The sequence below is a fragment of the Schistocerca piceifrons genome, chromosome 8 (assembly GCF_021461385.2).
Source record: "Schistocerca piceifrons isolate TAMUIC-IGC-003096 chromosome 8, iqSchPice1.1, whole genome shotgun sequence".
Classification (NCBI taxonomy): Eukaryota; Metazoa; Arthropoda; class Insecta; order Orthoptera; family Acrididae; genus Schistocerca; species Schistocerca piceifrons.
The window spans coordinates 489,227,610-489,241,020 of NC_060145.1; the positions used below are offsets into that span (position 1 = coordinate 489,227,610).

The following is a 13,411-nucleotide window of genomic DNA, read 5'->3' on the forward strand; positions in this document are numbered from 1 at the left end:
CAGAATTAATAACGGCTAATCTCAGCACAGGCCCTTTCGTTATTCATTATCGTCACACGCAATTTCAATCATTGTAATTCACCACTACAATCCAACTCTGCAATCCAACACTGCAATCCAAATGATGCCGGCGCGGTAGACGCGTAATTACAATATCGGCACAAAAATGTCACTGAATCACACTAGTAATTATACTTTTTCACTTTCCCGTATATTTTTAACACAAAGGGGTTAAACCACGGCGATGGCCACTCCCCTTGTCGGTACGGGCTTGCATTCCAGCAACAGAACTCCATCCGGCTCCGCCCGCAGCGCGTACCACACTACTGTCTCAACACTCGCTCTCACTCTCGCAACCCGACACACACTATCGATTGTTTGTCCTGTCGACCTGTGCTGTCGCAAAACTTATAGTAAGGGCCTACGGACCCCTTACATCCCCACCCTAGAAAACTTCTTTGAAGCCACAGGCGTAAAAGAATCGGCTAGGGAATTAGACATCACTACATATGAACAAAACACACAGTGCAAATAAGTAATGAAATTACAATCACCACGAAAATCCTTGACTCCGGTAGTGGGCTGCCTCTACAATAATATTCTACAAAAAGTTATTACATCTCAAAAATATGGCATTGTCCAGATAACACACAACATCAATCCTACTTACTTAACATAGCATGGTAAATATTTTTTATAAACTTATCTTACCAAAAATTTCCAAAAACCTTTTCACTTTCAAAGGTTTGTACGAGTCATTAACTACATATCTGTTATACCTTGCTATAGCAAACACAAGAAAAGAAACTAGTTGAATGCCAGCTACCCCTTTGGTATGCCATCCTTTCAGCGGGGTTTGTGCTGTTCATACTACTATCATTCTAATTTATAACTCACTTGGCTAACACACATAAAAGTTAAGGAAGAAATTCACAACTTATTCATTACAGATTCCATAAATTTAAATGCTACATTGTACCGCTAAGCATGTCTTACATAATTATTTGCAACACTACAACTAATGTGGTCACCCAATGAAAAATTTTAAACTACTGATCATTTCATTTTGCCAAACATCACTTCCATATGTGAATTGTTATCAAGAAAGCTTAGATGAGAGGTACAATATCTCCTGTTATATTCACACTAATTTAAATCCACTATATGGATATTTGTCATTCATTACTCAGTGCCAGAATCCTGCTTCTAAAGCTTGACCTACGTATAACCATAATTGACTCTGATAGCTAATTGGATACATGAATTACTAATTATTCATTTGTTACACTTTGTTTTATCAGCATACTTCAGATAAACATGTATACCTACAAATAACTTGCAAACAGATGTTGCTCATGTGCTAAATGACATACTTCAATATTTCAAACATCTCATACTCCATACTCTTCATTACACATAACTTAACACCAACTTCAACTGCAAATACATATATATCTTCAACCTATATCAATCCTCCATATACTTCAATACTTCAAACATCTCATACTCAATATACATCATTATTTCACATCTTTTATTCGAACGAGTATCTCCCCATGTATTTGTTTCTTTATATGTTCATCTACTTACAAGCTGATACACTACTTCAATTTTCTTACCACAGTTGACCTTTTCATGTCTCATAAACCAACTCTATAAGATTACACAAAATCTTGTTTGACCAATTAGCTTCCCACGACATTTTGTATACATTAGCTTTTTTATCTGGTTCTCATTTTATTACTTCTGGCACTATTCACTTTGTAATGTACTCACACTAAACTGAGCTTTCAACTTATTGATTCTTTGACACCTCACACACTACATCAACAGTAACTACTTATCCTTATTTTAAGTCAACTATAAATTTACTACATGGTTCCTGACTGAATTACTTGGATGACCACTTCCAATCCTAACTACTACTCACTAACTTTCTTAACCTAAGGATAGAGAAAGATGGTAGAGGAGTGACACTTGAAATTAGAAATAAAGTCTCACCCAGCTGGGAGTGTACCAGTCGCCACTTGGTATACCAGCAAAAGAGTTACTAGCTCCCTACACCTAACTTTCTTCAATTCGTACCTCTTGATCCCTTTGTCTATCAACCCTTCTCTCATAATTCCTGTCATTATCATCATCATCATCTCTCCCATGATTGTGGTGAAACTGTTGACCATTGCCATGGTTCCTACGTCCATTACCCCCACCTCTACCTCTGTAATTAGGTGGGCCATTAAAACGAATTCGACGGTAATTATGTCTATCTTGGTTCTGATCATTAGCTTGATTGTGTTCCTGTGATCGAACAGATTCCAACTGTTCCAGTATTTCCATCAAGGCCTCCCTATCTTTAATTAGGCTCCCGGATACAGTTTCCTGCATCCTCCGGCTCATTCTTCTTTTTATTGCTGATATCATTACGTCATCACTCAGGGGTTGTTCCAAGGTCTCGTTCAATTCCCACAAATGTTCGGCACATTCTCTCAACGTCCCTCTCCATGTATTAAGTGACTTGCGGTGGAGTAGGTCCTCAATTGCTGCACACTGATGACTTTTGGACCAGTATTTCTTCAAGAATTCCTCTTCAAACTGATCATAACTAGTAGTCCCTTCCTTCTTCCTGACTCCCCAAGTGAAGGCCTCACCTTCCATTCTATCTATTGCAAATTGAATCTTGTCTGAGTCTTTAAGATGTGCTGGGAAAACTCCTTTTAACCACTTCATAAATATCATTGGGTGCAACCCTCCTTTCGGTCTAAATTTCTGCCCTGTATTATTTTGGACGTACCGATTATCACTGATCATCAAGGTAACAACTTTACCTTCCCCAACGGTTAAAGTGGCATTGCTAATTCCTTTATCAATTTCTTCTGTCTTGCTCTCCAATTGCTGCACTCCCTGTTGTAATTGCCTGACCTCCATTGCAACCCTCTTGTTATCCTCTTCCCGTTGCACAGTTATAGCATTTCTCAGATTGACAGCTAGTAGGTTTTGCCTATCTCCTATCCCCTTAACCGCATCATTACATTGTTTCTGCATCTGTGTCACCTTGGCGATCCTTTCTCCCAACTCGGCTTTAGTTTCTTCAACATCGTCTTCTATCTTTTTTGTCAACTTTCCTTCCATCTTCTCCACGTCTCCCTGGACTTGGTCTATGATCTTCTCTAGCTTCCTCTCTCTCTCGTCGATGTCCATCTTCAGTCGTTCTTGTAACTCCTGCATTTCCTTCTTCAGATTACATTCCATCTTCATCTGCGATGTTTAGATCTCTTGTGCTATAGTTTCTCGTAAATCTTCCCTTAATGATTTGCAGAATATTTCTTCCCTTTCTCTAGCTTCTTGTAAACCTTTCTCTAATAATTCTCGGGATATTTTCCCCTCTTCTCTAGTTTCTTGTAAACCCTTCTCTAATGATTCTCGTAAATCTTCCTTCAGTGATGCGTTATCTTCTTGTAAACACTTTAGTGATTCTCTTGTTTCTTGTAAACCTTTCTCCAATGATTCTCGTAAATCTTCCTTTAGTGATGCGTTATTTTCTTTCAGCAAGGCTGCCAACATCGACCGTATATCCGCACCCTCAGAAACTGGCTTATCTCTCGTTGTTTGTCCTGGTGTCTCGGGATAACTAGTTGAGTGTGCTAATGGGCTATCTAATGACAATCCATAATCACTGATTCCTGAATCATCTCTGTCTTCCGGTCCTATCCCATTCCTTTCAACTACTGCCTCACAAACCTGCTTATCTTCAGTAGACATGTTTGTTTATTTTCAATGCACAGGTAGGTAATATAGAATAACCTCTAGTAACCCAAAACACTTCTCATTACCATGAAACTAATCGTACCTGAAGTATTTTTCAATTAATCCCTAAATTGATACAATATGCAAGAGCATCGAACGTAACAACTCTCAAAACCTAATCACTTCAAATATCAATTTTCACATACACAGATTATGTAAAATGTTTTAAATAAGATAAATCATACTATTCATAAAATCTATACATATAAAATCCCCCAAAAACAATAAGCATATCTGTATGATTATCATTTAGACAGCGCAGTATGCATAAATATGTATGCTCAATTTCAGAGTATTTTTCGCAAACTTTTCGGAAATTACTGCAATTGGGCACTTTTCCTAACACGCAATTCAGTTTACAAACGTTTATTTACCGCAAAAACTGCACATTGCAATTTAATGTTATGTCAACCAGTCGTCTCCACTCACCAACCGACGTTACCACGAGTCGCGATGTTTTGACGTTTGAAGTGGGCGTGGCGCTGGACATGCCGCCGGAACCGCGTGAAGTCGCGCTGCTCACTGTGGCTGGACGTCGTAGTTCTCCGTCGGCCGCTCCGTGGCGCTGCAGGCGGGCGTAGTTTGTAGTTCGGCTGCTAGATGTCGGGACGGCGCTCGGTGTAGAGCGTCTGTGCTTGAACTACTCTTTGCACAGGTAGTTGGGATGATGTGTGAAATCACCTCGCAGATCGAAACTCTTTGGCACAACTGCTACATGGGTCTGTGTGACGTCACTCAACAATTGCGTCGCCACACGAATTGTCATCCGCATACCAGTTTATGGGTCCGCATGAAGCTGTCTGAATTTCACTAATCAAAAAACAATTTCAGTCACAATATTACTATTAAACACTTCTGTAAAGCTTTCGTGACGAATTCTTGGCCCGTTTGTCATGATAATGTTCACACGTGTCTTTCTTTGGTGTTCACTTTTCACAGTTTTTCGCGCGGATTTACGCATTTGCACATTATAACACAGTTTATTGACACTATTATTCTCATCTAAAATGGCAAGAAAATGTTTAGTCACAATCGTAAGGTGCTGTTACTTCATATTGTTCAAAATGCACTGTTTCTTGTCGCGATTTGAAAGTTTATGCTGTCTCGATCCAACATTGGAAAATTTTTTCTCACGTTAAATAAGATAATATTACCTATTGTTCTTTATGATTCGTCCGAAAATTGCACTTGTCCTTTCACGGTAAGCCAAGGGTGTAACACTCCGGTTTAATCTACTTACTTAACCCGCTCGATCGCGATCTGATAGCAGCCCAAATAGATAATAATTAATGTGACTGTGTACCTAATGGGGCTGGCAATCGGATTGGACTGCTACGGAGATGTTACATTCCATTTTGTCCTTCTCAAATGCTGTAATAAAGAAATGTCTGGTGCCAAGAAGAACGACAACACAGCTTCATTAATCAATGAACTATATTCATCACAAAAACACAAAGTAAGGAGACAGCCACTGCCTTCATCGTACAGAATTAATAACGGCTAATCTCAGCACAGGCCCTTTCGTTATTCATTATCGTCACACGCAATTTCAATCATTGTAATTCACCACTACAATCCAACACTGCAATCCAACACTGCAATCCAAATGATGCCGGCGCGGTAGATGCGTAATTACAATATCGGCACAAAAATGTCACTGAATCACACTAGTAATTATACTTTTTCACTTTCCCGTACATTTTTAACACAAAGGGGTTAAACCACTGCGATGGCCACTCCCTTTGTCGGTACGGGCTTGCATTCCAGCAACAGAACTCCATCCGGCTCCGCCCGCAGCGCGTACCACACTACTGTCTCAACACTCGCTCTCGCTCTCGCAACCCGACACACACTATCGATTGTTTGTCCTGTCGACCTGTGCTGTCGCAAAACTTATAGTAAGGGCCTATGGACCCCTTACAAGCTCAGCACAGACTAAGTCTTTTCCTAACAATTCCCAAGTGGGGAAGGGGAGGGGTTGGTGAGGTTAGAGTCGAAGTGATGGAAGGGAAGGGAAGGGGGTGGAGGGGTTGTGACGTTGCCACATCTACCCCCATGAAGAGGAGGTGGGGGGACCATCCAGGGAAAGCCGCCATTTTGAATAAAATTGTCACCAATGCAGACTGGTGTCACTTTATCTTTCTACCGCTACTCATGTGATATAAAACAATCTCCTTTGCAGACTCACAGTACTTTCTCAGTATCCTGTCAATGAACAAAAATCGGCCACATGCTATACCCGTGAATTAATCCACATGACTGTTGTGCTGATATCCTTGTAAATTGTTACCATCAGTTGTACAGGCTGATAGTACATTTTTACATATTTTGAAATGCATAGTTTTTGTTATTGATTATTTATAGCAATATGGTAATATTTGCACAACTATTAAATCTTGTCCAGATCTGAAAATCTGTGCAGTTCTTGTGTCATATAGAACTTCATTCTGGATACCTGTATCTGCAACATTTGAGGTTATGAATATTGTGATACCATGTCATTAATGTACAACATACACAGCAACGGGTACAAGACACTTCGGTGGGGGACACCAGAAGTTACCTGAAATTCTGTCGATGACTCATCATTCAGCAGTGTCAGTCCCAAATTTCGTTTTGTATCCCACATGATAGTACTTTAGTTAACAACAGTATGTATGAAGCCTAGAAAACGTTAAGATAAACTACTATACCTAGCAGTCTTGTTCTGTTGCTTTTTGGGTGTCATGTGAGACAATCGTGAGATGTACCTTGCTGGCTTGCCTTTTTTGATAACTGTGCTGGTTGGTTCGGGTGAGGTCACAGTCTTGGACATTTTCATTCAATGAATATATTAAACCATGAGAAATATATATTTGCTGATCTAGTGATGTATCAGCTGTACATTATGCATACAAAGTCTAGGTCATTTACACTAAAACAACTCTCATATATGTATTAAATACAGATTTAAACCTGTGGCTGATGATGCCCCAATGTAAGTACATAATACAAGGTGTCCATAAAGTCCATTTACAACTTCAAAATTTTATTTCAACGGCAGTTGTTGAAGTATTTTAACAAAATTCCTTTTATTGTAATCACTGTTTACTAAAGTTTCTATATATAGTAACATTTTGTGTTTCAGATACTCTGTTGATGGAAGGAACTGAACCTCTACAAAATGGCAACTCCTCAAGAGGAGGCACAATGTGTGCCCTGGTTTATTGAGACAAAATCGAATGTTCAGACTCAACGAAACTTCAGAACGAAGTATGGAAGAGATGCACCATCGTGCCCTTTCATCCGTGCATAGCACAAAAAATTTATGGAGACAGGATAAAGTTGGATAAAGTGAGGAGCGGGTGAACAAGAAAATCCGAGGAAAACAACAATTGCGTTTTAAACGTCTTCACTCGTTCACTTACCAAGTCCATTCGCACTGCTGCCAGACAGCTGCAACTACGACGTTCAGCTGTGCATAAGGTCCTCCACAAGAACTTACGGTTGTATACTTACAAAGTGCAACTGTTACAGACACTTGAGACAAATGACTAGCCGAAACGGACAGAGTTCTCACTCAACATGCTGGAGGATGAAGCGTTCCACAAGCGAGTTTGTTTCAGTGAGGAGACAACTTTTCATGTTTCTGGGATAGTAAACAGACACAATGTGAGAATGTGGGGTTCTGAACGCCCCCATGTGACTAGGGAGCTTCACCGCGATAGTCCAAAAGTGAACGTGAGGTGTGGAATCATGTACAACCGAATAATTTGTGCATTTTTCTTCAACGAGTCAACAGTTACTGCAAATGTTTACCTCGACCTTCTGACCGAACATGAAAAGCCACAGATGATTGACTTACAACGAACTACCATTTTCCAGCAAGATGGTGCACCATCACATTGAGGACTGCATATTCGTCGGTTCCTCAATGAAACATTTCCAGGCAGATTGATTGGCAGGGATGGGCCAATTCCTTGGCCACCGCGTTCGCCAGATATCACTCCCTTGGACTTCTTTTGATGGGGGTACGTAAAAGATATCGTGTATCAAACACAGATGCTGGACATTGCTGACTTGAAGCAAAGGATTCGTAATGCCACTGCCCACATTGATCGCGCTGTGCTACAGTGAACATGGCAAGAAATCGAGTATTGTCTTGATGTGTTTCGTGCAACTAAAGGTGCCCATACAGAGGTCTATTAAACACTGTCGAAAAAACCTTTATAAACACTGATTACAATAAAAGAAATGTTGTTAAAATATTTCATCAACTGCCGTTGTAATAAAATTTTGAAGTTGTAAAGGGACTTTTTTGACACCCTGTACTATTGCTGCATCGACGTATTGGAGTATGGAAGGCTCACTGCCTGTTCCTATTGTTACTTGCATAGACGCACTAGAGCTTAATACATACAAAAATCCTGAAAAAATATTCCACTATAAGGTTAAAAAGGAAGTCAGAGAATTCGTATAATTACATCAATAAGGATATCAACAATTCAATCAATTAACGTAAATTTACTTGATTTATGGAGCAAAATATAGAACTTTGGTCCTGTACTTATGTTATTTTAATTACTACGCCAGGTGCGCCATTCTGCTTGACATGTGTTTCATTTCATGTGTAGCATTGTGTAATATGTATGACTGTGTTCTATTCATAGTTGACAATCGGTTTCCTAACTAAGTCCAACTCTTTTTCTTTTGATAGTTGTAGTTTGATGACAAAGAAGATGCAACGCTATCAAGGTGATACTGGTATTATCCTTACTTTTCGCATTTACTATTTTTCATTTATGACTCCGTTACTGCATCTGGTTACTGGTTCAGTCTTTCTTACTGCAAAAAAATGGACCTTTGATACTTATGTAACTGAAAAATCACTTTTTTGTTGAGAATCTGTCACAAACAAGGTTGTATTACATTGCCATCACATAACAACTTAAAGGATAGGCCGCATGTACTGCCCCGTAGACAGCTGCTAATGATAATATTTTATCGCTCATTTTAGCGAACTGCAAACTTCTTTTCAGCTTGCCATTTTAAAAATAATATTAATACTACTGGGTTCCATACCTTCGAAGTGGAGTAGCGTTCCAGTGTCGTGTACTACGCTCAGTTTTCTGATCGGATTGCCCAGACAAATTGTCAGTTCCGTTTTACATTTCCCATGTGCCGTATTTTCTGTGGACTGCAGCCTGGGGCGGCTGTTGTGCCTGTCCGACAACGGTTCCTGTGCGGCGTGTACAGACACCCTGATTACGTGACATGGAGCTGACAGAAATGTACTGAAAGTGGACAGAAAAAAAATGTGGAAAGAAGGAAGGTCGTCTGTAACATCCTTTAACGTGGGACTCAATATCTGTGTAGCTTGACACATGGTAATAAATCCTAACAGCAGCATTAAAGTTGTGTGGAGACTGAATTAATTAGGATAAGCACAACCGCATGATACAGGTCCTGTACAGGCCTTTCTGGATACAGAAAATGTTCGAATGCTGCCCTGGCCAGCATATTCTCCAGATCTCTCACCAACTGAAAACGTCTGGTCAATGGTGGCCGAGCAACTGGCTTGTCACAATGCACCAGTCACTACTCTTGATGAACTGTGGTATTGTGTTGAAGCTGCATGGGCAGCTGTACCTGTAGACGCCATCCAAGCTCTGTTTGACTCAATGCCCAGGCGTATCAAGGCCGTTATTACGGCCAGAGGTGGTTGTTCTGGGTACTGATTTCTCAGGCTATATGCACCCAAATTGCGAGAAACTGTAATAACATGTCACTTCTAGTATAATATGTTTGTCCAACGAATACCCATTTATCATCTGCATTTGTTCTTAGTGTAGCAATTTTAATGGCCAGTAGTGTACAAATAAACTGATAATACCATTTTAGATGATAAGCACATAACACTGTGATAATATTAAACCCAATGTCACATTCTAATTGAATACATTACATACTGGACCGCCTGTATTGCGGACCCATGAGTAAATTTAGTCTGAAATCAGTACTTACGTGGTGTGAATATTGAGAATAATATCACACTGTAATTGCAGGCACAAGTTATTGCACTATCTTCATGCCAGAGAAAGAAGTAAATTCAGTCTTACATATATACTGAAGATACATCATAACTATAGAACTTATGTGGCAGTAATGTGTGTAAAGTGAAATTACAGTAGTTTCACATAGCAGCAGTCACGTTCCTATGAAGTACTTTTCACTAGTTAAATATTGCCAAAAACTTATGTTTATTAGTAATAGTACAGTTTTCGATTTTTGTTAGTATTTTTATGAAATAAAGTGTGCCTTTTGTTATTTACAATAGTTTATAGATAAGTAATTTATCACTCTTGTGTGGTGCTACTAGTGCTGTTATATGTACTAAGTTGACACAGGTACAACGAATAACTGCAGAATTAACGTTTCTTGTATTCTGTAAATCAAAAATAACCAAACATTGTGCAGCGATGTTCTTTTAATTTTACTGCAGACTTATTTGTTCTGCTGCTAGCTTCATCTTAGAATGTCTATCAGCTGCTGATGGTTCTTCTCCCTGGCGAGGTCGAGTGCCGTCTTGCCTTCATTATTTCTGGCTCTCCGGTCGGCCCCTGCCTGCAGCAGTGCAGTCGCTGCCTGCGCGTGGCCATTGAACGCCGCATCGTGCAGTGGAGTCCACCCACCCTCACTCCAAGCGTTGGGGTCGGCAGAGGACGCCGTCAGCAGCCGCACCACTGCTGCGTGGCCGTTCCAGGCAGCCCTGTGCAGAGGCGTGTTCCCACGGGACGTCCTGGCACTCATTTCTGCGCCAGCCTCTACCAAACACCTCGCAGCCTCGACGTGTCCCTCTGCTGCTGCATAATGCAGGGCGGTTCTCCTGGTGCCTTCCTCTTCTCTCGCCCCCACATCGGCCCCTGCTGCGAGCAGCGTCCGCACATCATCCACGGTCCCCTGCTTAGCTGCCTTGATTAGTCTCCTGTCCTTCTCTTTTGCAGAAAGGCTCCTGCACAAAAAAACGAGGTTATCACTCATCTGTCCAAACACACTGAAGAAAACATACAACTACAGGGTAAAAACTCTGGGAGGTTGTAGGGGACATCAAAGTAAATATTTTTACCTAATGCCATTTTTTCCTACGAGGATTATTTAAAATGGTGGGGGCCATATTACGCTCTTCAGTTGTTAGAAGCCGTATTACTATCTTCAGTTGTAGGTAACTGTTGTCCACCAGTGTAGTAGTGCATTGTCTCTGTTTACTAATGGAGCTATACACCTGGAGCGAGTACACTGATATGGTTGGTGCGTACCACAATGACGAGCTGCACGGCAGGTTAATCAACAACCATATCCTAATTGCCATATCCTGCATCATACGACCTGTGCTGCTGTGTACCAACGTCTGCGTGAGACCAGGTCATTTAGCAGATTACCTGGATGGGCAAGCAGTGAAGGAAACAAAAGAAAAGTTCGGAGTAGGTATTAAAATCCATGGAGAAGAAATAAAAACTTCGAGGTTCACCGATGACATTGTAGTTCTGTCAGAGACAGCAAAGGACTTGGAAGGGCAGTTGAACGGAGTGGATAGGGTTTTGAAAGGAGGATATAAGATGAACATCAACAAAAGCAAAACGAGGATAATGGAATGTAGTCGAATTAAGTTGGGTGATGCTGAGAGAATTAGATCAGGAAATGAGACAAAGTAGTAAAGGAGTTTGCTATTTGGGGAGAAAAATAACTGATGATGGTCGAAGTACAGAGGATATAAAATGTAGACTGGCAATGGCAAGGAAAGCGTTTCTGAAGAAGAGAAATTTGTTAACATCGAATATAGATTTAAGTGTCAGGAAGACATTTCTGAAAGTATTTGTATGGAGTGTGGCCATGTATGGAAGTGAAACATGGACGATAAATAGTTTGGACAAGAAGAGAATAGAAGCTTTCGAAATGTGATGCTACAGGAGGATGCTGAAGATTAGGTGAGTAGATCACATAACTAATGAGGAGGTATTGAATAGCATTGGGGAGAAGTGAAGTTTGTGGCACAACTTGACTAGAAGAAGGGATCGGTTGGTAGGACATGTTCTGAGGCATCAAGGGATCACCAATTTAGTATTGGAGGGCAGCGTGGACGGTAAAAATCGTAGAGGGAGACCAAGAGATGAATACACTAAGCAGATTCAAAAGGATGTAGGTTGCAGTAGGTACTGGGAGATGAAGAAGCTGGCACATGATAGAGTAGCATGGAGAGCTGCATCACACCAGTCTCAGGACTGAAGACCACAACAACAACAACAACAACAACCTGGACAGGGTCGCCTTCGCACGGTAGGAACGCTGCAATTTGAGGAAGCTGTCTTGCAGCACATGCAGCAGGATCCTTCAATCAACACTCGTGCAATTGCACGTAACATGGGGACAAATCAGACGAATGTAAGAACAGTCCTTCGAGAGCAATTGTTACATCCATTTCATTTACAGCGTGTCCACAAGCTGGAACCAGTTGACTATCCACCCAGAGCACAGTTTTCGCAGTGGTACCTGGAACAGTGTGAAATGCATCCTAAATTTCCATCCTCTGTGTTGTTTACCGATGAAGCAACGTTCGGGCGTGATGGAGTCTTCAACATGCACAATTCGCATGTTTGGAATGAGGATAACCCACATACCACAGTTACTAGCGCTCATCAAGTGCGGTTCATCGTTAATGTGTGGGTCGGTGTTCTTGGGGACTGTTTAATTGGGTCGTAACTGATACCTAGGCCATTAAATGAGAGGCACTATTACAATTTTCTAGCCAGAGTATTGCCAGAATTGCTGGAAGACGTCCCGCTCCCTACAGGACAACGCATGTGGTTCCAACCATGACGGAGCGCCAGCACGTTTCAGTCGTCGTGTGCGTCGGTTCCTGGACCGACGGTTCCCAGCAACGTGGATTGGCTGAGGTGGTCCTGTACCACGGCCTGCTCGATCCCCAGATATGTCCCCTCTGGACTTTGTTTTGTGGGGAGAGATGCGCAACTTTTTTTACGCAACCCCTGTTGCATCAGAAGACGATCTGGTTGCCCGGATAGTAGCAGCAGCAGGAAAAATTCAGAATACTATAGGGTTTTTGCCCATGTCAGACAGAACATGATCCGACGGTGTAGCCTTTGTTTACGTGTCAATGGAGGCATTTTTGAAAATCTACTGTAGTTGAAATTGGGTTGTGTTAATGTGTTGTCTCTTGGTCCCAAAAAAATGGAAAAGTGTTTGTTGGTTTAATTAATTTGCCGCCAGAGAAATCTTCCTCTACCGGTTTAAATACTCCTCATATGAAAAATGACATTAGGGAAAAATATTTGTTTTGATGTCCCCTACAACCTCCCAGAGTTTGTTGGTTTAAATACTTTACACCCAGTGACAACCAACCAATCTATTGTAAATTTTCTTCCTTCTATGGCACAAAATGTTGGATGTTCTCTGTATATTAAGGGACATATGCACAGCTGTACCATCCTCACAAAAGTTTTCACCCAGTATCCTTTAAAGATTCCTATACTCTATCTCTGAATGAACTCAGTTAACCCAAGATACCACATAAAATATGCTTCATGCAACCAGTACCAGTTCTCTGTGTGGA

At 41.0% G+C, this 13,411-nt stretch overlaps 1 protein-coding gene across 1 annotated transcript in view; it reads right to left on the minus strand.

Annotated features, from left to right (window-relative positions):
• Window positions 1–9,655: 9,655 nt before the first annotated feature.
• LOC124711950 (protein VAPYRIN-like) overlaps window positions 9,656–13,411 on the minus strand; it is a 103,771-nt gene continuing 100,015 nt past the window's right edge. The window contains exon 3 of the mRNA XM_047242219.1: window positions 9,656–10,795. Coding sequence (XP_047098175.1) covers window positions 10,309–10,795 — 487 coding nt within the window. The 3' untranslated portion in view covers window positions 9,656–10,308. The remainder of the gene's footprint in view (window positions 10,796–13,411) is intronic.